Here is a 25,362-nt window from a genome sequence, read left to right on the forward strand (position 1 = left end):
GAACTTTGACCAGATATTATTGGAATTCATGACAAAAGGAAAAATTGCAAGATTTTCCAAAACATCATTCTGCTTCTGAAGACATTGTACTCATACAGCTGCTAGCAATGGGATTCCATCCCGGGAGAGTTGGATTTGACTGAATTCCATTTGCTTTAGGCAGTGAGTAGATTCCAATGGATGCTGGTCCGGGAGCACCCAAAGGGTAGCATGGTGGTTAGCACTGCTGCCTCACAGCACCAGGGGCGTGGGGTCGATTCCAACCTTGGGTGACTGTCTCTGTGAAGTGTACACATTCTCCCCTTGTCTGTGTGATCTTCTAATGGGTAATCCAGTTTCCTACCACAGCTCAAACTGTGTAGGTTAGATGGATTGATCATGCCAAATTGTCTGTAGTTTACAAGGGTTTCTAGGTTAGGTGCATTAGTCTGGGATAACTATAGGGGAATGTGTTGGGAAGGTTGGTATGGATTTGTTGGGCCGAAGGGCTTGTTTCAACACTGCAGGGATTCTATTCCAGTAACAATGACTGTAGAGTTCTTTTTAGCTCGTATACATTGCTGTGATGAGGAACAATGAAGGAGAGAGAGTACAATAGGCCGTTCCTTCTCGGACAGATTACATTTTCTCCCTCTCTGAGCTGAGTCACACAGTAATGTCATCCTCTCCCAAACTGGGCCATGTGAGGTCTCCTTGTACATGGTCCAAACTATGTCTCCATCACATTCCCTGTTCCATGTTGGTGCATCATTGCTGCTGTCATACACAGAGCCATCCCCTTCGCAGAAAATGGTCTCGGCCGATTTGAAATATGTTTACTTGGCCCGTGTCATTAAACAGAACGTTAATTTATTCAGAATTCCTGTGTTAAAATGCATGCATTTTTAAAGAAATGCAGAAATTGCTGGAAAGGCTCGGCAGGTCTGTCAGCATCCAGATGCCTTTTACATGCTGTATTTGTACCACCCTCCACCACTTCCTCTGGCAGCTCATTCCATACACTCACCAACCTCTGTGTGAAAAGGTGCCCCTTAGGCCTCTTCAAAAACGTTCCCCTTTCACTGTCAACCAATGCCGTCTAGTTTTAAATGCCCCTAACCTGGGGAAAAACCCTGACTACTCACCCTATCCATGACCATTCTGATTTTATAAACCGTTACTGCTGTGAAATAAGGCCCCAATCAACACGAATGGCTGTACTTTCAGTTATCCTGGGCCTAAATTCTGAAATTCAATACTGATACCTCTTCCTTCACCATCAAGTCACAATTCTAAGTCCATTTTATTCAGTTTGTTCAGATGTATCATGAGGCACTTCTGTGAGCTTTACACCTAGACCTTTGTGCAATGAGGTTGGGATACTAGCATCACTCTGCAATACCCATAAAATTGTAACAGTATTCTCCTCTGTGGTTTGTTCATCAGTCTGTTCAGACATGCTGGGACATACCTCTGCAACACGCAGGACTTGAATCCAGGCCTTCTATTCCAGACCTAGGAACACTATCACACAATTTCAGGAATTGGAATCAAATCCAGATCTCTGGCTCAGAGACAGGGACACTACCCACTACACTACCATACCCAGATTTTGGTTCATATTTTAGTGCCCATCTTTCAGCTTGGTGTGGATTTATTATAATCAGATTATCATTACTGAATTACAAACAACACTTTGCATTATTAAACAAATGCAAGACATTTGTCTCAACTGTAGGACATTGAGTGTATGTGCTGTGCCATTGAAAGTAACTATAAATATCTTTAATTGCTATTATCTGTGGTCTGCAATATGAGAAAAAGAAATCCTGCTGACACAATCTGCCCAATGAAGGGTCTCAAATAGACATTTATTTCTGAACACCAGAGACGAAGGAAGAGCTTTGCTTCTGGTCACAACACACCGATCACCCTTACCCAGCTCTAACGTGCGACTGCCCTCTTCCTAAAATGAAATGACACCAGGCCGCTGATTACTGTCAAACCTCTCCACCCCACTGACTGTGTCAGCAATCTCTCTCTCCTCGCCCTAACCACACAAGGCAAACGAAGCTCAGGGTCTTTGTGAAAATCAAGGCCGGAGTGTGCAGGCCTCCTGGAGACGGGGAGGATATTTTAAAGGGGAGAGTGGGGGGTGGTAATATCACACACTGGGCTGAGGGGTGGCAGATGGAGTGCAGTTTGGATTAATGTGAGGTATTGGATTTGGTAAATCAAACAACAACAGGACCGACACAATTAAAAGCAGGGCCTTTGGCAGTGTTGTAGGGCAGAGACCTAGGTTGTCAGGTATAATTCTTTAAAATTTGCATCTCATGCAGATAGTGTGGTTAAGAAGGTGTTTAACACATTTGTCTTCATTGGTCAGACCTTCAGTATCAGAATTGTGCCGGGGGGAACCGGAGCAGGGTTTAAAGGGAGAATTGCCCTTCACTGAACATTGCTCCTTACTCGGTTGGTGGGATGTGGATGTTTCAGCATCTCCACACGAGGCATCCCGGTCCTCTCCGGCTCGTACCCAGGGTCCTCCCCACATGGCGGGGGGAGTGGGGGAGGGAATGGATATCCGGCACTCCACTGCCCGGCTTGGCCCGTCCGTGCTATTCCAGGCTGTTTCTCTTGGAATGGAGGAAGGGAGGGAGTGAGTGGGAGGCCCTGCTGTTAGTGCTGATGTAGGTGGGGGTTGGGGAAGGTATGGTCCGGAGGGAGTCAGTCCACAGTGTTGTATCTATGCAGGGGGTAAAGTGGATGGAGACAGAGAGAGAGAGAAGGTGCTGCATGCAGCAGTGAGAGTGGTGGAGCAGGAACCTAGTTCGAGGGTTGGTGGCATAACAGATATAAAGTGAGTGTGAGGGAGCAGAGAGAATCCGGTGAACCTTTTCCTGAAAGAGCAGAGAAGGTTATTGATGCTTGTCCTGCATTGCTGGGCATTTCCTCAGACCGCAGATAGTGCACTGAGCTGGGTGGGGAGCTCAGACCATGCTCGGTGGGTCTGGTGGTGTGCCCCCCACTCTAGGAAGAGAATACTCCCCCTTTGTACTAGGCCCTCCAGCAGGAACTCCGTGTCCCTGTCGACAAACCGTGGTGTAATTGCCCAGTACCTGCCATGGTCGGAGTAAACTGTGCAGGGCAACTCCAAACGGAGAAAGGTCAAACATGTGCCCATTGGTCTTTTAAAGATGGCACCAATGCCAGGGATCAGAGAATATCCAGAGACATCCAGGCGATGGTGAGTTACTGCGGCCACAATGGGAGGGAGAATCGGGCTGGTATTGAATGAGAGGGACACCATAGGGTGGGCTGGGCAGTTAATGAGGTGAGTCCGATACAATAGCACCAGGAAACTAGCTCAGCCTCGTGTGGACAATCCCTCTGTCACACTCAAGGAAAATCAAACAAACAGAAATTATTGTTAGAATCTGCCCAATGAGTCGTAGATTCGGTTGAAAGTAATACCAGTTACAAAGATGCAGAACATCTGCTAAGCTGACGTCACACCAGTATCCCTTTTTCCCATCTTTTCTGGGACGACAGGCTCATGTTACAGGATGTTATCGAAGTGTCTACACTTCAACATTCTGAAACCTGGGAACACATCCTTCCATTACACTGTCTCTCAGTCTCCCCCTCTCTGTCTATATCCCAAACGCATCGCATGTGGTGAGATTTAAAGAGATTCGCCCGCCATCTCTCTCTGGCAGTGATGTTCACAACCATAGCACCCCCTTGTCATGGCACGATGGAGAGATGGAGCTGAAAATGGATGGGAGCTACCCATCACGTCACTTCCAGCATGGGATGCAAGTTTCCCCACGCTGGGCAGTGATTTATAACAGTGTTACTGAACAATGCACTGGGGAGATGTACACAGCCCCACATGCTGGGAGGGTAACTGCTCCTGGGTTACAGATCAATGCACTGGGGTGGGGTACACAGTCCTACATGCTGGGGGGTAACTGCTCCTGTGTTACAGATCAATTCACTGGGGTGGGGTACACAGCCCTATATGCTGGAAGGGTAACTGCTTCTGGGTTATAGATCAATGTACAGGGGTGGGGTACACAGCCCTACATGCTGGGAGGGTAACTGCTCCTGGGTTATAGATCAATGCACAGGGATGGGGTACAATGTCCTACATGCTGGGAGGGTAACTGCTCCTGGGTTACAGATCAATGCCCTGGTTTGGTGTATACAGCCCTACATGCTGGGAGGGTAACTGCTCCTGGGTTATAGATCAATGCACAGGGGTGGGGTACACAGTCCTACATGCTGGGAGGGTAACTGCTCCTGAGTTACAGATCAATGCCCTGGTTTGGTGTACACAGCCCTACATGCTGGGAGGGTAATTGCTCCTGGGTTACAGATCAATGCACTGGGGTGGGGTACACAGCCCTACATGCTGGGAGGGTAACTTCTCCTGGGTTACAGATCAATGCACTGGGGTGGGGTACACAGCCCTACCTGCTGGGAGGGTAACTGCTCCTTGTTTACATATCAATGCCCTGGTTTGTTGTACACAGCACTACATGCTGGGAGGGTAACTGCTCATGGGTTACCGATCATTGCCCTGGTTTGGTGTACACAGCCCTACATGCTGGAAGGGTAACTGCTCCTGGGTTACAGATCAATGCCCTGGTTTGGTGTACACAGCCCTACATGCTGGGAGGGTAACTGCTCCTGAGTTACAGATTAATTACCGGGTGATCACTGCGCTGGTCACTGTCCTGGTCAGACTATCTGGTTGAGTTTTATAGATAAAGCACTGCTGTGGTCTGCACAGCTCTCGATGCTGGGCAGATATATGGTCTGTCCTGAAGAAGGGCTTACGCCCGAAACGTCGATTCTCCTGTTTCCTGGATGCTGCCTGACCTGCTGCGCTTTTCCAGCAACACATTTTCAGATATACAGTCTGGGTTTATAGATCAATGCCCTGATCTGATCTGCGCAGTGTCCCACTCTGGACAGATTGCTGCTGGTTGAGTTTTATAGATAAAGCACTGCTGTGGTCTGCACAGCTCTCGATGCTGGACAGATATATGGTCTGTCCTGAAGAAGGGCTTACGCCCGAAACGTCGATTCTCCTGTTTCCTGGATGCTGCCTGACCTGCTGCGCTTTTCCAGCAACACATTTTCAGATATACAGTCTGGGTTTATAGATCAATGCCCTGATCTGATCTGCGCAGTGTCCCACTCTGGACAGATTGCTGGATTGTATTGACCAGTGTAATGGATGAATCTGGATAGATTGCTGGGTTGTACTGAGCAGGACACTGGCCTGGTCTGCACAGTGTTCCACGGTGAATAGATATCTCCTCTGGGGTGATGGTGTCTGGGCTGGCTCTGTGCGGTGGATTGAGAATGTAGTATATCTAACCATTTCAGCTGATCTGGCCATGCCTTTAGCTCCCAATCCTGTGACTGGATCCTCCGTCTCTCACCCCATTAATGTTACAGTGTGTCCAGGCACAGTACATCATGTTGGTGGGGTGGGTAGGGGGAAAGGTGATGGGCAGGTCAAGGTGTTCCCCGGAACGTGCTGTCCCCGACATTCTATAACTGACACTCCCCGGATCGTTCCAACCCCGACATTCTATAACTGCCTTCCCCCGGAACGTTACATCCCTGACATTCTATAACTGACATTCCCCGGAACGTTCCATACCTGACATTCTATAACTGCCTTCCCCCGGAACGTTCCGTCCCCGACATTCTATAACTGCCTTCCCCCGGAACGTTACATCCCTGACATTCTATAACTGACATTCCCGGAACGTTCCATCCCCAACAGTCTATAACTGACACTCCCTGGAACGTTCTGTCCCCGACATTCCATAACTGCCATTCCCTGGAACGTTCCGTCCCCGACATTCTATAACTGACATTCCCCGGAACGTTCTGTCCCTGACATTCTATAACTGACATTCCCCGGAACGTTCTGCCCCGACATTCTATAACTGACATTTCCCGGAACGTTCCGTCCCCGACATTCTATAACTGACATTCCCCGGAACGTTCTGTCCCCGACATTCTATATCTGACACTCGCCGGAACGTTCCGTCCCCGACATTCTATAACTGACATTCCCCGGAACGTTCTGTCCCCGACATTCTATAACTGACATTCCCCGGAACGTTCTGCCCCTGACATTCTATAACTGACACTCCCCGGAAAGTTTTGTCCCAGACATTCTATAACTGACATTCCCCGGAACGTTCTGTCCCCGACATTCTATAACTGACATTCCCCGGAACGTTCTGTCCACGACATTCTATATCTGACACTCCCGGAACGTTCTGTCCCCGACATTCTATAACTGACATTCCCCGGAAAGTTCTGTCCCCGACATTCTATAACAGACATTCCCCAGAACGCTCTGTCCCCGACATTGTATAACTGACAATCCCCGGAACGTTCTGTCCCCGACATTCTATAACTGACAATCCCCGGAACGTTCTGTCCCTGACATTCTATAACTGACATTCCCCGGAAAGTTCTGTCCCTGACATTCTATATCTGACGCTCCCCGGAAAGTTCTGTCCCCGACATTCTATAACTGACATTCCCCGGAACGTTCTGTCCCTGACATTCTCTCTCTGACACTCCCCGGAACGCATTGTCCTCGACATTCTATAACTGACATTCCCAAGAACGTTCTGTCACCGACATTCTATATCTGACACTCGCCGGAACGTTACGTTCCACGGAACGTTCTTTCCCTGACATTCTATATCTGACATTCCCCGGAACGTTACGTTCCCCGCAAAGTCCTGTCCCCGACATTCTATAACTGACATTCCCCGGAACGTTCTGTCCCCGACATTCTATAACTGTCATTTCCCGGAACGTTCCTTCCCCGGCATTCTATAACTGACATTCCCCGGAACGTTCTGTCCCCGACATTCTATATCTGACACTCGCCGGAACGTTCTGTCCCCGACATTCTATAACTGACAATCCCCGGAACGTTCTGTCCCCGACATTCTATAACTGACATTCCCCGGAACGCTCTGTCCCCGACATTCTATAACTGACAATCCCCGGAACGTTCTGTCCCCGACATTCTATAACTGACAATCCCCGGAACGTTCTGTCCCCGACATTCTATAACTGACATTCCTCGGAACGTTCTGTCCCTGGCATTCTATAACTGACATTCCCCGGAACGTTCTGTCCCTGACATTCTATATCTGACACTCCCCGGAACGTTCTGTCCACGACATCCTCTAACTGACATTCTCCGGAACTTTTTGTCCCCGACATTCTATAACTGACATTTCCCGGAACGTTCTGTCCCGGAACATTCTATATCTGACACTCTCCAGAACGTTACGTTCCCCGGAACGTTCTGTCCCTGACATTCTATATCTGACACTCCCTGGAACGTTACGTTCCCCGCAACGTTCTGTCCCCGACATTCTATAAATGACATTCCCCGGAACGTGCTGTCCCCGACATTCTACAACTGACATTTCCCATAACGTTCCGTACCCGACATTCTATAACTGACATTCCCCGGAACATTCTGTCCCCAACATTCTATAACTGACATTCCTCGGAACGCTCTGTCCCCGACATTCTATAACTGACAATCCCCGGTACGTTCTGTCCCCGACATTCTATAACTGACAATCCCCGGAACGTTCTGTCCCCGACATTCTATAACTGACATTCCCCGGAACGTTCTGTCCCTGACATTCTATAACTGACATTCCCCGGAACGTTCTGTCCCTGACATTCTATATCTGACACTCCCAGGAACGTTCTGTCCCCGACATTCTATAACTGACATTTCCCGGAACGTTCCGTCCCCGACATTCTATAACTCACATTCCCCGGAACGTTCTGTCCCCGACATTCTATATCTGACACTCGCCGGAACGTTCCGTCCCCGACATTCTATAACTGACATTCCCCGGAACGTTCTGCCCCGACATTCTATAACTGACACTCCCCGGAAAGTTTTGTCCCAGACATTCTATAACTGACATTCCCCGGAACGATCTGTCCCCGACATTCTATAACTGACATTCCCCGGAACATTCTGTCCCTGACATTCTATAACTGACATTCCCTGGAACGTTCTGTCCCTGACATTCTATAACTGACACTCCCCAGAACGTTCTGTCTCCGACATTCTATAACTGACATTCCCCGGAGTGTTCTGTTCCTGACATTCTATAACTGACACTCCCCGGAACGTTTTGTCCCCGACATTCTATAACTAACATTCCCCGGAACGTTCTGTCTCTGATAATCTATATCTGACACTCCCCAGAACGTTCTGTCCCTGACATTTTATAACTGACATTCCCCGGAACGTTCTGTCCATGACATTCTATAACTGACACTCCCCGGAACGTTTTCTCCCCGACATTCTTTCACTGACATTCCCCGGAACGTTCTGTCGCCGAAATTCTATATCTGACACACCCCAGAACGTTACGTTCCCCGGAACGTTCTGTCCCTGACATTCTATGTCTGACACTCCCCGGAACGTTGCGTTCCCCGGAACGTTCTGTCCCCGAAATTCTATAAATGACATTCCCCGGAACTTTCAGTCCCCGACATTCTATAACTGTCATTTCCCGGAACGTTCCGTCCCCGACATTCTATAACTGACATTCCCCGGAACGTTCTGTCCCCGACATTCTATAACTGACATTCCCCGGAACGTTCCGTCCCCGACATTTTATAAGTGACACTTCCCGGAAAGTTCTGTCCCCGACATTCTATAACTGACACTCCCCGGAACGTTTTGTCCACGACATTCTATAACTGACACTCCCTGGAACGTTCTGTCCCCGACAGTCTATAACTGACATTCCCCGGAACGTTCTGTCCCCGACATTCTATAACTGACATTCCCCGGAACGTTATGTCCCCGACATTCTATATCTGACATTCCCCAGAACGTTCTGTCCCTGACATTCTATAACTGACACTCCCCGGAACGTTCTATCCCCGACATTCTTTAACTGACATTCCCCGGAACGTTCTGTCCCTGACATTCTATATCCGACATTCCCCGGAAAGTTCTGCCCCGACATTCTATAACTGACATTCCCCGGAACGTTCTGTCCCCGACATTCTATAACTGACACTCCCCGGAACGTTCTGTCCGTGACATTCTATAACTGACATTCCCCGGAACGTTCTGTCCCCGACATTCTATAACTGACATTCCCCAGAACGTTCTGTCCCCGACATTCTATAACTGACATTCCCTGGAACGTTCTGTCCATGACATTCTATAACTGACATTCCCCAGAAAGTTCTGTCCCCGACATTCTATAACTGACATTCCCCGGAAAGTTCTGTCCCCGACATTCTACAACTGACACTCCCCGGAACGTTCTGTCCGTGACATTGCTTGTGAACGGCCAGACGTCAGTGAATTGAACAAATGATAAGATCCCGAGGGAATAGATCCCGTTCCAGGGAGAAGGAGACACTGTTCCGAAGGCGCCTCAGGCAGGTAAAGGGGGGTATACGTTTTCCCTGCGCTTACATTTCTTCCCGACACAGGATCGACCACAATTTAGACCAAAAAGTCAGAAATTCCCAAACTCTGTTTGTCTTCAGGAAACAGGGAGAGAATCCTTCAGGACGGCAACGTTCCCACCCTCCGTATTAGGAACTGGGAATGAGTGATGTGTGTCTGCTCTCGAGTGAGCGAGTGTGTGGGAATGTTCTAGAAACCATCTGTCCTTATGGATGTGTCTCTGTGTGTTTGGGGAGGGAGGGATTCTTGTGGTTTATGTCACATTTTTGTCAGTAATTCCGAACTTTCCATTTGTTATTCCAGCACCAATTATTTTAATAAATCCCTGAATACAGGGACACATTTGAAAATCTCACTGGGTCGCCGATCAAACGGGTCCCTTTGCCTCCAGGCTGATGGATAATGGGTTTGTTTTCCTTCCTCACAGTTAACGTAGTGACGATCTACGTCCTGCTTTATAAAGATTGTGGATTGTCTCCATGTGTCAGACGCTACCTGGGGGCCATGGCAGCGGCGGATCTCCTGGTCATTATCCTCGACCTGATACTGAGACACATTCCCATTGTTTATCGGGAACAGTTTTATTTCCTGAGGCACTCCGTCCGCGTGTGTAATATCCACGCCGTCCTGCTTTATGCAGCCACTGACTGCTCTGTCTGGTTCACCGTCACTTTCACCTTTGATCGGTTTGTGGCCATTTGTTGCCAGAAGCTGAAATGTAAATATTGCAGTGAGAAGACGGCGGCTGTGGTTCTGGGAGCAGTGACTGTGCTGAGCTGTTTAAAGAACATTTTCTGGTATTTTATGCTCACGGCTCGGTATTCGCTGTGGAACGAGCCCTGGTTTTGTTTTGTAACAGTCGCTGGTCTATTATCCAGTGTCTGGGTCACAATCGAGTTCCTCCACCAGATTCTAACCCCGTGTTTCCCATTTCTCCTGGTTCTGCTGCTCAATGTTCTCACCGTCAGACACATTGTAGTGACCAGCAGAGCCCGCAGGAGACTCCGTGCTCACACCAATGGGGACGCTCAGTCTGACACTGAAATGAGAAACCGAAAAAAATCCATCATTTTACTGTTTGTGATCTCGGCCAATTTCATCCTGTTATGGTCAACGTTAATGCTGTATTCTATATGGTACCGGATGTGGGATATTGGGTATCAGTCTGTGTATCTCCATTACTTTGTGGGGGAATTGGGCTTCATGCTGCAGCTCCTCAGTTGCTGCACAAACACCGCTATTTATGCCGTGACCCAGACTAAGTTCAGGCAGCAGCTGAAGAATGTGCTGAAATATCCCTTCATCCAGATCCATCCATCCATCAAATTCCCTCATTAATCAATCCATCCGGGATTTTCTCATTTCAGTTCAGTGTTTCAGCGATGGAGCAGCCTGTTGCTATGGTAACAGACTAAGGGGAGCACTGGGTTGTCCATCCTTATCCGACAGGGGCGTTACAGGGAAACATTTCAATGTTTCTCACAACTCAGGGGCCGGTGAGAAAAGGCACCATCCCACTGACTGTATCCATCACTTCCATTTGTAACCATTAAAAATGTTGATTAAAGCGGGCCCAGCAGCAGAGTGACCGATGTTGTTGTGTGTCTTTGTGTTGTAGACGCTGAGCTGGAGAGACACAGACTCAGCTCCAAGTCCTGGTCCTCAGGGAAGGGGAGGGCACCGGGCCCTGAGCTCAGGAGCTAGATTTAACTCCCTCTGACACCCCCCTACTCCAACCTGGCCTCCCCATTTCCTCTCCCCCACTCTTCCTCCTCAATTATCTCCCTCTCTCTCTCTTTCTGCACACTGTCTCTCTCTCTCATCTCCTCTCCCTTTCACTCTCTCTGGTCCCCTCTCAGACACCCCCCCCCCAACCCCGGTTTCTCCACCTGCCTCCACTATTCTTTCGGCCTCACTCTCCCCCCTCACACCTCCAACATGAGTTTCTCCACCTGCCTCCAATCTTCTCTCTCCTCCTCACCCTCAATCTCTCTCTCCTGCCATCTGTCTCCGTCCCGCAATTCCGTCTCTACCCCAATATCCCCACTTCCCATATCTCTCAATCATCTCACCCCACCCCCCACACGCAGCTTCACCATAAACACAGTCTCTGGGTCAGAGGGAGAGGGAAGGACCAGGGAGACAGAGTGTGTCAGAGAGAGAGGGAGGGCAGGATAGGAGGGAGAGAGATTGAGCCAGAGAGAAACGGAGGGAAGTGGGGAGAGAGAGATACACGGAGGGAGGGGGATCGACAGTGGGAGAAGATGGAGAGAGAGCGAAGGAGCAGGGAGAAACAGAGGGAGAGAGAGAGGGAAGGGAGAGATAAGGTGAGGGAGGGAGAGAGAGAAATAGGGGAGGACATAATGAGAAAGGGGACAGAGAGAGGGGGAACAGAGAGAGGAGGGACAGAAAAGGGGGAGATACAGAGGGGGACAGAGAGAGGGGCAAAGAGAGTGGGGGAGATAGAGGGGGGTCAGGGAGAGAGGGGGACAGAGAGAGAGGGGGACAGACAGATGGCGACAGAGAGAGGGTGACAAAGGGAGAGGGGAACAGAGACAGAGGAGGGCAGAGAGAGAGGGGGGCAGAGAGTGGGGAATATCGAGGGGGACAGAGAGAGAGGGGGACAGTGAGAGGGGGAAGAGAGAGGCGGGTGGGAGGGTGAAGGGGCAGAGAGAGAAGGTGGCAGAGAGAGGGGCATAGAGAGAGGGGATAGAGAGAGAGACGTAAGAGGGGTGCAGAGTGGGGGAGGATTGAGGGGGGTCAGAGAGAGGGGGACAGAAAGTGGGGGATGGAGAGAGTGGGGGACAGAGAGAGGGGGGACAGAGAGAGAGGGGGCAGAGAGAGAGGGAGCAGGGAAAGGGCGACAGAGGAGGGCAGAGAGCGGGGGAGAGATCGACGGGACAGAGAGAGGGGGACAGAGAGAGTGGGGAGAGAGAGGGGACAGAGAGACGGGAGGACAGAGAGAGGGGGACAGAGAGAGGGGTAAAGAGTGGGAGAGAGAGGGAGTCAGAGAGAGGGGGACAGAGAGTGGGCAGAGAGAGGGCAACACAGAGAGGGGGACAGAGAGTGGGCAGAGAGAGGGCAACACAGAGAGGGGGACAGAGAGAAGGGGACATAGAGAGAGTTACAGAGTGGGAAAGAGAGGGAGTCAGAGAGAGGGGGACAGAGAGTGGGCAGGGAAAAGGCAACAGAGAGAGGGGGACAGAGAGAAGGGGACAGAGAGAGGGGTAAAGAGTGGGGGAGAGAGGGAGTCAGAGAGAGGGGGACAGAGAGTGGGGGGATGGAGAGAGTGGGGGACAGAGAGAGGGAGTCAGAGAGAGGGGGCAGAGAGAGGGCGACAGCGTAGGAGTCAGGCAGCGGAGGGAGAGAGAGAGCGGGACAGAGAGAGGGTGACAGAGAGAGGTGGACAGAGAAAGGGGGAACAGAGAAAGGAGGAACAGAGCGAAGGGGGATAAAGAGACGGTGACAGAGAGGGGGGCAGAGAGAGGAAGACAGAGAGAGGGGGACAGAGAGAGAGAGGGGGACAGAGAGAGAGGTCCGGGGGCAGAGAGAGGGGGGGACAGAGAGTGGGGGGATGGAGAGAGTGGGGGACAGAGAGAGAGGGGGACAGAGAGAGGGGGTGACAGAGAGAGGGGGGGACAGAGGGGGGTGGGGCAGAGAGAAGGGACAGCGTGAGGGTGGCAGAGAGGGGGCCAGACAGAAAGGGGAACAGAGAGAGGGGGCAGAGAGAGGGGTACAGAGAGAGAGAGGCGGAGAGAAAGCGGGGAACAGAGAGTGAGAGGCGGGTGGGAGAGAGAGGGGTTCAAAGAGAGAGGGGGACAGAGAGAGAGGGTACAGAGAGAGAGGGGGACAGAGAGAGGGTACAGAGAGGGGGGGCAGAAAAAGAGGGTACCGAGAAGGAGGGGGTCAGAGACAGTGGGGGACAGAGAGAGAGGGGCAGAGAGAGAGGGGGCAGGAAGAGGCAACAGAGAGAGGGGGCAGAGAGAGAGGGGTACAGAGAGAGGGGCAGAGAGAGGGGGACAGAGAGAGGGGGAACAGAGAAAGGAGGAACAGACAGAAGGGGTATAGAGAGACGGTGACAGAGTGGGGCAGAGAGAGGGAGACAGAGAGAGGGGGACAGAGAGAGAGGGGGGACAGAGAGAGGGGTCGGGGGCAGAGAGAGGGGGCAGAGAGAGAGCAGCAGAGATGGGTCAGAGAGCGGGAGAGAGAGAGGTGACAGAGAGAGGGGGACAGAGATAGTGGGGGAGAGAGAGGGGGTCAGAGAGAGGGACAGAGAGCAGGAGAGAGAGAGAGTGGGCAGTGAGAGGGGGATAGAGAGAGGGGGACAGAGAGGGGGCAGAGAGAGAGGGAACAGAGTGAGGGGGCAGCAGTGAGGGGGACAGATAGAGGGGGACAGAGAGAGGAGAAAAGAGAGGGGGGAAAGAGAGGGGGAACAGAGAAAGGTGGGACAGAGAGAAGGGGGATAGAGAGACAGTGACAGAGAGAGGGGGTAGAGGGAGAGAGAGAAAGAGGGGTACAGTGTGGGGTAGAGAGTGGATCAGTGAGAGGGGGACAGAGAGTGGGCGGATGGAGAGAGTGTGTGCTAGAGAGAGAGGCAGGGACAGAGAGAGGAAGGGCGGAGCGAGGGCAGACAGAGAGCGACAGAGAGGGTGTCAGAGAGAGGGGGCTGAGAGAGAGGGGGCAGAGAGAGAGGGGGCAGAGAGAGAGGGGGCAGAGAGAGGGGCGACAGAGATACATGCTGGGAGGGTAACTGCTCCTTGGTTACAGATCAGTGCTCTTGTTTGGTGTACACAGCCCTACATGCTGGGAGGGTAACTGCTCCTGTGTTACATATCAATGACCTGGATTGGTGTACACAGCCTTACATGCTGGGTGGGTAACTGCTCCAGGTTTACATATCAATGCCCTTGTTTGGAGTATACAGCCCTACATGCTGGGAGGGTAACTGCTCCTGGGTTACAGATCAATGTACTGGTTTGGTGTACACAGCCCTACATGCTGGGAGGGTAACTGCCCCTGGGTTACAGATCAATGCCCTGGTTTGGGGTACACAGCCCTACATGCTGGGAGGGTAACTGCTCCTAGGTTACAGATCAATGCATTGGGGTGGGGTACACAGTCCTCCATGCTGGGAGGGTCACTGCTCCTGGTTTACAGATCAATGCACTGGGGTGGGGTACGCAGCTCTTCATGCTGGGAGGGTAACTGCTCCTGGGTTACAGATCAATGTCCTAGTTTGGTGTACACAGCCCGACATGCTGGGAGGGTAACTGCTCCTGGGTTACAGATCAATGCACTGGGGTGTGGTACACAGCCCTACATGCTGGGAAGTTAACTGTTCCTGGGTTACAGATCAATGCACTGGATTGTGGTAAACAGCCCTACATGCTGGGAGTGTAACTGCTCCTGGGTTATAGATCAATGCACTGGGGAGGAGGTTCACAGCCCGACGTAATGGCAGGGTAACTGCTCCTGGGTTACAGATCAATGCCCTGGTTTGGGGCAACAGCCCAACATGCTGGGAGGGTAACTGCTCCTGGGTTATAGATCCATGCACTGGGGAGGGGGTTCACAGCCCTACGTAATGGTAGGGTAACTGCTCCTGGGTTACAGATCAATGCCCTGGTTTGGGTCATACAGCCCTACATGCTGGGAGGGTAACTGCTCCTGGGTTAGAGATCAATGCAATGGTTTGGTGTACACAGCTATTCATGCTGGGAGGCGAACTGCTCCTGGGTTACAGATCAATGCCATGGTTTGGTTGTCATCGCCGTACATGCTGGGAGGGTAACTGCTCCTGGGTTACAGATCAATGCCATTGTTTGGTGTACACAGCCGTACATGCTGGGAGGGTAACTGCTCCTGGGTTATAGATCGATGCCATGGTTTGGGGTACACAGCCCTACATGCTGGGAGGGTAACTGCTCCTGGGTTACAGATCAATGCAATGGGGTAGGGTACACAGCCCTTCATGCTGGGAGTGTAACTGATCCGGGGTTACAGATCAATGCCCGGGTTTGGTGTACACAGCCCTACATGCTGGGAGGGTAACTGCTCCGGGGTTATAGATCAATGCCCGGGTTTTGTGTACACAGCCCAACATGGTGGGAGGGTAACTGCTCCTGGGTTACAGATCAATGTACTGGGGTGGGGTACACAGTCCTCCTTGCTGGGAGTATAACTGCTCCTGGTTTACAGATCCATGCACTGGTTTGGTGTACACAGCCCTACTTGCTGTTAGGGTAACTGCTCCTGGGTTACAGATCACTGCCCTGGATTGGGGTACACCGACCTACATGCTGGGAGGGTAACAGCTCCTGGGTTACAGATCAATGCCTTGGTGTGGTGTACACAGCACTTCATGCTGGGAGGGTAACTGCTCCTGGGTTACAGATCAATGCCCTGGTTTGGTGTACACAGCACTTCATGCTGGGAGGGTAACTCCTCCTGGGTTACAGATCAATGCACTGGGCTGGGGTACACAGCCCTACATGCTGGGAGTGTAACTGCTCCTGGGTTACAGATCAATGCCCTGATTTGGTGTACACAGCCCTACATGTTGGGAGTGTAACTGCTTCTGTGTTACAGATCAATACACTGGGGTGGGTTACACAACCCTACATGCTGGGAGGGTAACTACTCCTGGGTTACAGTTCAATGCACTGGGGTGGGGTACACAGCGCTACATGCTGGGAGGGTGAGTGCTCCTGGTTCACAGATCAATGTCCTGGTTTGATGTACACAGCCCGACATGCTGGGAGGGTAATTGCTCCTGGGTTACAGTTCAATGCACTGGAGTGGGGCACACAGCACTACATGCTGGGAGTGTAACTGCTCCTAGGTTAAGTTCAATGCCCTGGTTTGGTGTACATAGCCCAGCATGCTGGGAGGGTAACTGCTCCTGGATTACAGATCAATGCCCTGGTTTGGTGTACACAGCACTACATGCTGGGAAGGTAACTGCTCCTGGGTTACAGATTAATGCCCCGGTTTGGTGTACACAGCCCTACATGATGGGAGGGTAACTGCTCCTGGGTTACAGATCAATACCCTGGTTTGGTGTACACAGCCCTTCATGCTGGGAGGGTAACTGCTCCTCGGTTACAGATAAATGCACTGTGATGGTGTATACAGCCCTACATGCTGGGAGGGTAACTGCTCCTGGGTTACAGATCAATGCCCTGGATTGGGGTACACAGCCCTACATGCTGGGACGGTAACTGCTCCTGGGTTATAGATCAATGCAATGGTTTGGTGTAAACAGCTCTTCATGCTGGGAGGGTAACTGTTGCTGGGTTACAGATCAATGCACTAGGTTGGGGTTCACAGCCCTACATGCTGGGAGGGTAACTGCTCCTGGGTTACAGATCAATGCCATGGTTTGGTGTACACAGCCGTACATGCTGGGAGGGTAACTGCTCCTGGGTTATAGATCAATGCCATGGTTTGAGGTACACAACCCTACATGCTGGGAGGGTAACTGCTCCTGGGTTACAGATCAATGCAATGGGGTGGGGTTCACAGCCCTAAATGCTGGGAGGGTAACTGCTCCTGGGTTACAGATCAATGCCCTGGTTTGGTGTACACAGCCCTACATGCTGGGAGGGTAACTGCTCCGAGGTTACACATCAATGCCCGGGTTTGGTGTACAGAGGCCTACATGCTGGGAGGGTAACTGCTCCGGGGTTATAGATCAATGCACTGGGGTGGGGTACACAGTCCTCCTTGCTGGGAGGGTAACTGCTCATGGTTTACAGATCAATGCACTGGTTTGGTGTACACAGCCCTACTTGCTGTTAGGGTAACTGCTCCTGGGTTACAGATCACTGCCCTGGATTGGGGAACACAGCACTTCATGCTGGGAGGGTAACTGATCCTGGGTTAGAGATCAATGCACTGGGGTGGGGTACACAGTCTACATGCTGGTTGGGTAAACGCTCTCAGGTTTCAGATCAATCCATTGGGGTGGGTTACACATCCTTACATGCTGGGAGTGTAACTGCTCCTGGGTTACATATCAATGCCCTGGTTTGGTGTACGCAGCCCTACATGCTGGGAGTGTAACTGCTCCTGGGTTACAGATCAATGCACTGGGGTGGGTTACACAACTCTACATGCTGGGATTGTAACTGCTCCTGGGTTACAGTTCAATGCACTGGGGTGGGATACACAGCACTACATGCTGGGAGGGTGACTGCTCCTGGTTCACAGATCAATGTCCTGGTTTGATGTACACAGCCCTACATGCTGGGAGGGTAACTGCTCCTGGGTTACAGTTCAATGCACTGGGGTGGGGCACACAGCACTACATGCTGGGAGAGTAACTGCTCCTGGGTTAAGTTCAATGCCCTGGTTTGGTGTACATAGCCCAACATGCTGGGAGGGTAACTGCTCCTGGATTACAGATCAATGCCCTGTTTTGGTGTGCACAGCACTACATGCTGGGAGGGTAACTGCACCTGGGTTCCAGATCAATGCACTAATTTGGTGTACACAGCCCTACATGCTGGGAGGGTAACTGCTCCTGGGTTGCAGATCAAATCCCTGGTTTGGTGTACACATCCCTACATGTTGGGAGTGTAACTGCTCCTGTGTTACAGATCAATACACTGGGGTGGGTTACACAACCCTACATGCTGGGAGGGTAACTGCTCCTGGGTTACAGTTCAATGCACTGGGGTGGGGTACACAGCCCTACATGCTGGGACGGTGAGTGCTCCTGGTTCACAGATCAATGTCCTGGTTTGATGTACACAGCCCTACATGCTGGGAGGGTAACTGCTCCTGGGTTACAGTTCAATGCACTGGGGTGGGGCACACAGCACTACATGCTGGGAGTGTAACTGCTCCTGGGTTAAGTTCAATGCCCTGGTTTGGTGTACATAGCCCAGCATGCTGGGACGGTAACTGCTCCTGGCTTACAGATCAATTCCCCGGTTTGGTGTACAAAGCCCTACATGCTGGGAGGGTAACTGCTCCTGGGTTACAGATCAATTCCCTGGTTTGGTGTACACAGCCCTTCATGCTGGGAGGGTAACTGCTCCTGGGTTACAGATAAATGCACTGTGATGGTGTATACCGCCCTACATGCTGGGAGGGTAACTGCTCCTGGGTTACAGATCAATGCCCTGGATTGGGGTACACAGCCCTACATGCTGGGACGGTAACTGCTCCTGGGTTATAGATCAATGCACTGGTTTGGGTCATACAGCCCTACATGCTGGGAGGGTAACTGCTCCTGGGTTATAGATCAATGCAATGGTTTGGTGTAAACAGCTCTTCATGCTGGGAGGGTAACTGCTGCTGGGTTACAGATCAATGCACTCGGGTGGGGTTCACAGCCCTACATGCTGGGAGGGTAACTGCTCCTGGGTTACAGATCAATGCCATGGTTTGGTGTACACAGCTGTACATGCTGGGAGGGTAACTGCTCCTGGGCTATAGATCAATGCCATGGTTTGAGGTACACAACCCTACATGCTGGGAGGGTAACTGCACCTGCGTTACAGATCAATACACTGGGGTGGGGTTCACAGCCTTACATGCTGGGAGGGTAACTGCTCCTGGGTTATAGATCAATGCAATGGTTTGGTGTACACAGCTCTTCCTGCTGGGAGGGTAAATGCTGCTGGGTTACAGATCAATGCACTAGGGTGGGTTTCACAGCCTACATGCTGGTAGGCTGACTGCTCCTGGGTTACAGATCAATGCCCTGGTTTGGATACACAGCCCTACATGCTGGGAGGGTGACTGCTCCTGGGTTCCAGATCAATGCACTGGTTTGGTGTACGCAGCCCTTCATGCTGGGAGGGTGACTGCTCCTGGGTTCCAGATCAATGCACTGGTTTGGTGTACACAGCCCTACATGCTGGGAGGGTAACTGCTCCTGGGTTACAGATCAATGCCCTGGTTTGGTGTACACATCCCTACATGTTGGGAGTGTAACTGCTTCTGTGTTACAGATCAATACACTGGGGTGGGTTACACAACCCTACATGCTGGGAGGGTAACTGCTCCTGGGTTACAGTTCAATGCACTGGGGTGGGGTACACAGCCCGACATGCTGGGAGGGTGAGTGCTCCTGGTTCACAGATCAATGTCCTGGTTTGATGTACACAGCCCTACATGCTGGGAGGGTAACTGCTCCTGGGTTACAGTTCAATGCACTGGGGTGGGGCACACAGCACTACATGCTGGGAGTGTAACTGCTCCTGGGTTAAGTTCAATGCCCCGGTTTGGTGTACACAACCCTACATGCTGGGAGGGTAACTGCTCCTGGGTTACAGATCAATGCCCTGGTTTGGTGTGCACAGCCCTTCATGCTGGGAGGGTAACTGCTCCTGGGTTACAGATAAATGCACTGTGATGGTGTATACAGCCCTACATGCTGAGGGTAACTGCTCCTGGGTTACAGATCAATGCCCTGGATTGGGGTACACAGCCCTACATGCTGGGACGGTAACTGCTCGTGGGTTACAGATCAATGCACTGGTTTGGGTCATAGAGCCCTACATGCTGGGAGGGTAACTGCTCCTGGGTTATAGATCAATGCAATGGTTTGGTGTAAACAGCTCTTCATGCTGGGAGGGTAACTGCTGCTGGGTTACAGGTCAATGCACTAGGGTGGGGTTCACAGCCCTACATGCTGGGAGGGTAACTGCTCCTGGGTTACAGATCAATGCCATGGTTTGGTGTACACAGCCGTACATGCTGGGAGGGTAACTGTTCCTGGGCTATAGATCAATGCCATGGTTTGAGGTACACAACCCTACATGCTGGGAGGGTAACTGCTCCTGCGTTACAGATCAATGCAATGGGGTGAGGTTCACAGCTTTACATGCTGGGAGGGTAACTGCTCCTGGGTTATAGATCAATGCAATGGTTTGGTGTACACAGCTCTTCCTGCTGGGAGGGTATATGCTGCTGGGTTACAGATCAATGCACTAGGGTGGGTTTCACAGCCTACATGCTGGAAGGGTAACTGCTCCTGGGTTACAGATCAATGCCATGGTTTGGTGTACACAGCCGTACATGCTGGGAGGGTAACTGCTCCTGGGTTATAGATCAATGCCATGGTTTGAGGTACACAACCCTCCATGCTGGGAGGATAACTGCTCCTGGGTTACAGATCAATGCCCTGGTTTGGTGTACACAGCCCTACATGCTGGGAGGGTAACTGCTCCTGGGTTACAGATCAATGCCCTGGTTTGGTGTACACATCCCTACATGTTGGGAGTGTAACTGCTTCTGTGTTACAGATCAATACACTGGGGTTGGTTACACAACCCTACATGCTGGGAGGGTAACTGCTCCTGGGTTACAGATCAATGCCCTGGATTGGGGTACACAGCCCTACATGCTGGGACAGTAACTGCTCCTGGGTTTTAGATCAATGCACTGGTTTGGGTCATACAGCCCTACATGCTGGGAGGGTAACTGCTCCTGGGTTATAGATCAATGCAATGGTTTGGTGTAAACAGCTCTTCATGCTGGGAGGGTAACTGCTGCTGGGTTACAGATCAATGCACTAGGGTGGGGTTCACAGCCCTACATGCTGGGAGGGTAACTGCTCCTGGGTTACAGATCAATGCCATGGTTTGGTGTACACAGCCGTACATGCTGGGAGGGTAACTGCTCCTGGGCTATAGATCAATGCCATGGTTTGAGGTACACAACCCTACATGCTGGGAGGGTAACTGCTCCTGCGTTACAGATCAATGCAATGGGGTGGGGTTCACAGCCTTACATGCTGGGAGGGTAACTGCTCCTGGGTTATAGATCAATGCAATGGTTTGGTGTACACAGCTCTTCCTGCTGGGAGGGTATATGCTGCTGGGTTACAGATCAATGCACTAGGGTGGGTTTCACAGCCTACATGCTGGGAGGGTAACTGCTCCTGGGTTACAGATCAATGCAATGGTTTGGTGTACACAGCCGTACATGCTGGGAGGGTAACTGCTCCTGGTTATAGATCAATGCCATGGTTTGAGGTACACAACCCTACATGCTGGGAGGGTAACTGCTCCGAGGTTACACATCAATGCCCTGGTTTGGTATACAGAGGCCTACATGCTGGGAGGGTAACTGCTCCGGGGTTATAGATCAATGCACTGGGGTGGGGTACGCAGTCCTCCTTGCTCGGGGGGTAACTGCTCATGGTTTACAGATCAATGCCCTGGTTTGGTGTACACAGCCCTACTTGCTGTTAGGGTAACTGCTCCTGGGTTACAGATCACTGCCCTGGATTGGGGTACACAGCCCTACATGCAGGGAGGGTAACAGCTCCTGGGTTACGGATCAATGCTCTGGTGTGGTGTACACAGCACTTCATGCGGGGAGGGTAACTGCTCCTGGGTTACAGATCAATGCCCTGGTTTGGTGTACACAGCACTTCATGCTGGGAGGGTAACTGATCCTGGGTTAGAGATCAATGCACTGGGGTGGGGTACACAGTCTACATGCTGGTTGGGTAAACGCTCTCAGGTTTCAGCTCAATCCATTGGGGTGGGTTACACATCCCTACATGCTGGGAGTGTAACTGCTCCTGGGTTACAGATCAATGCCCTGGTTTGGTGTACGCAGCCCTACATGCTGTTAGGGTAACTGCTCCTGGATTACAGATCAATGCCCTGGTTTGGTGTACACAGCACTACATGCTGGGAGGGTAACTGCTCCTGGATTACAGATCAATGCCCTGGTTTGGTGTGCACAGCACTACATGCTGGGAGGGTAACTGCACCTGGGTTACAGATCAATGCCACGGTTTGGTGTACACAGCCCTACATGCTGGGAGGGTAACTGCTCCTGGGTTACAGATCAATGCCCTGGTTTGGTGTACACAGCCCTTCATGCTGGGAGGGTAACTGCTCCTGGGTTACAGATCAATGCACTGTGATGGTGTACTCAGCCCTACATGCTGCGAGGGTAACTGCTCCTGGGTTACAGATCGATGCCCTGGTTTGGTGTACATAGCACTTCATGCTGGGAGGGTAACTGGTCCTGGCTTACAGATCAATGCCCTGGTTTGGTGTACACAGCCCTACATGCTGGGAGGGTAACTGCTGCTGGGTTATAGATCAATGCCATGGTTTGGGGTACACAGCCCGACATGCTGGGAGGGTAATTGCTCCTGGGTTACAGATCAAGGCACTGGGGTGGGCTTCACAGCTCTACATGCTGGTAGGCTGACTGCTCCTGGGTGACAGATCAATGCCCTGGGTTGGGGTACACAGCCCTACATGCTGGGAGGGTGACTGCTCCTGGCTTCCAGATCAATGCACTGGTTTGGTGTACGCAGCCCTTCATGCTGGGAGGGTAACTGCTCCTGGGATACAGATCAATGCCCTGGTTTGGTGTACACAGCCCTACATGTTGGGAGTGTAACTGCTCCTGTGTTACAGATCAATGCACTGGGGTGGGTTACACAACCCTACATGCTGGGAGGGTAACTGCTCCTGGGTTACAGTTCAATGCACTGGGGTGGGACACACAGAACTACATGCTGGGATGGTAACTGCTCCTGGGTTAAGTTCAATGCCCTGGTTTGGTGTACACAGCCCTTCTTGTTGGGAAGGTAACTGCTCCTGGGTTACAGATCAATGCCCTGGTTTGGTGTAAACAGCCCTACATGCTGGGAGGTTGACTGCTCCTGGGTTACAGGTCAATGCCCTGGTTTGGTGCACACAGCCCGACATGCTGCCAGGGTAACTGCTCCTAGGTTACAGATTAGTGCCCTGGTTTGGTGCACACAGCCCTACATGCTGGGAGGGTGACTGCTCCTGGGTGACAGATCAATGCCCTGGTTTGGTGTAAACAGCCCTACATGCTGGGAGGGTGACTGCTCCTGGGTGACAGATCAATGCCCTGATTTGGTGTACACAGCCCTACATGCTGGGAGGGTGACTGCTCCTGGGTTACAGATCAATGCCCTGGTTTGGGGTACACAGCCCTACATGCTGGGAGGGTGACTGCTGCTGGGTTACAGATCAATGCCCTGGTTTGGTGTAAACGGCCCTACATGCTGGGAGGTTGACTGCTCCTGGGTTACAGATCAATGCCCTGGTTTGGTGTACACAGCCTTACATGCTGGGAAGGTAACTGCTCCTGGGTTACAGATCAATGCCCTGGTTTGTGTACACAGCACTACATGCTGGGAGGGTGACTGATCCTGGGTTACAGATCAATGCCCTGGTTTGGTGTAAACAGCCCTACATGCTGGGAGGGTAACTGCTCCCTGGTTACAGTTCAATGCACTGGGGTGGGGGCACACAGCACTACATGCTGGGAGAGTAACTGCTCCGGGGTTAAGTTCAATGCCCTGGTTTGGTGTACATAGCCCAACATGCTGGGAGGGTAACTGCTCCTGGATTACAGATCAATGCCCTGGTTTGGTGTGCACAGCACTACATGCTGGGAGGGTAACTGCTCCTGGGTTACAGATCAATGCACCGGTTTGGTGTAAACAGCCCTACATGCTGGGAGGGTAACTGCTCCTGGGTTACAGATCAATGCCCTGGTTTGGTGTACACAGCCCTTCATGCTGGGAGGGCAACTGCTCCTGGGTTACAGATCAATGCACTGTCATGGTGTACACAGCCCTACATGCTGGGAGGGTAACTGCTCTTGGGTTACAGATCCATGCCATGGATTGGTGTACACAGCCCTACATGCTGGGAGGGTAACTGCTCCTGGGTTACAGATCGATGCTCTGGTTTGGTGTACATAGCACTTCATGCTGGGAGGGTAACTGCTCCTGGCTTACAGATCAATGCCCTGGTTTGGTGTACACAGCCCTACATGCTGGGAGGGTAACTGCTCCTGGGTTATCGATCAATGCCATGGTTTGGGGTACACAGCCCGACATGCTGGGAGGGTAACTGCTCCTGGGTTACAGATCAAGGCACTGGGGTGGGCTTCACAGCTCTACATGCTGGTAGGCTGACTGCTCCTGGGTTACAGATCAATGCCCTGGTTTGGGGTACACAGCCCTACATGCTGGGAGGGTGACTGCTCCTGGGTTCCAGATCAATGCACTGGTTTGGTGTACGCAGCCCTTCATGCTGGGAGGGTAACTGCTCCTGGGATACAGATCAATGCCCTGGTTTGGTGTACACAACCCTACATGCTGCCAGGGTAACTGCTCCTTGGTTACAGATCAATGCCCTGGTTTGGTGTAGACAGCACTTCATGCTGGGAGGGTAACTGCTCCTGGGTTACAGATCAATGCACTGGGGTGGGGTACACAGTCCTACATGATTGGAGCGTAAACGCTCGCGGGTTTCAGATCAATCCATTGGGGTGGGTTCCACATCCCTACATGCTGGGAGTGGAACTGCTCCTGGGTTACAGATCAATGCCCTGGTTTGGTGCACACAGCCCAACATGCTGGGAGGGTAACTGCTCCTGGGTTACAGATCAATGCCCTGGTTTTGTGTACACAGCCCTACATGTTGGGAATGTAACTGCTCCTGTGTTACAGATCAATGCACTGGGGTGGGTTACACAACCTTACATGCTGGGAGGGTAACTGCTCCTGGGTTACAGAACAATGCACTGGGGTGGGTTACATAGTCCTACATGCTTGGAGATTAAACGCTCGCGGGTTTCAGATCAATCCATTGGGGTGGGTTACACATCCCTACATGCTGGGAGTGGAACTGCTCCTGGGTTACAGATCAATGCCCTGGTTTGGTGTACACAGCCCAACATGCTAGGATGGTAACTGCTCCTGGGTTACAGATCAATGCCATGGTATTGCGTTCACAGCCCTACATATTGGGAGTGTAACAGCTCCTGTGTTACAGATCAATGCACTGGGGTGGGTTACACAACCCTACATGCTGGGAGGGTAACTGCTCCTG

At 51.7% G+C, this 25,362-nt stretch overlaps 1 protein-coding gene across 1 annotated transcript in view; it reads left to right on the forward strand.

Annotated features, from left to right (window-relative positions):
• The window catches only part of LOC148135648 (putative G protein-coupled receptor 139), a 115,763-nt gene extending 104,801 nt beyond the window's left edge, over positions 1-10,962 (forward strand). The window contains exon 2 of the mRNA XM_087984867.1: positions 9,930-10,962. Within this exon, the coding sequence (XP_087840993.1) occupies positions 9,930-10,840 (911 nt within the window). The 3' untranslated portion in view covers positions 10,841-10,962. The remainder of the gene's footprint in view (positions 1-9,929) is intronic.
• The last annotated feature ends 14,400 nt before the right edge of the window (positions 10,963-25,362 follow it).

This window comes from Chiloscyllium plagiosum, unplaced genomic scaffold (assembly GCF_037043375.1).
Source record: "Chiloscyllium plagiosum isolate Xiang-an unplaced genomic scaffold, Cpla_swu_hap1 HiC_scaffold_49, whole genome shotgun sequence".
In the NCBI taxonomy this organism is placed as follows: Eukaryota; Metazoa; Chordata; class Chondrichthyes; order Orectolobiformes; family Hemiscylliidae; genus Chiloscyllium; species Chiloscyllium plagiosum.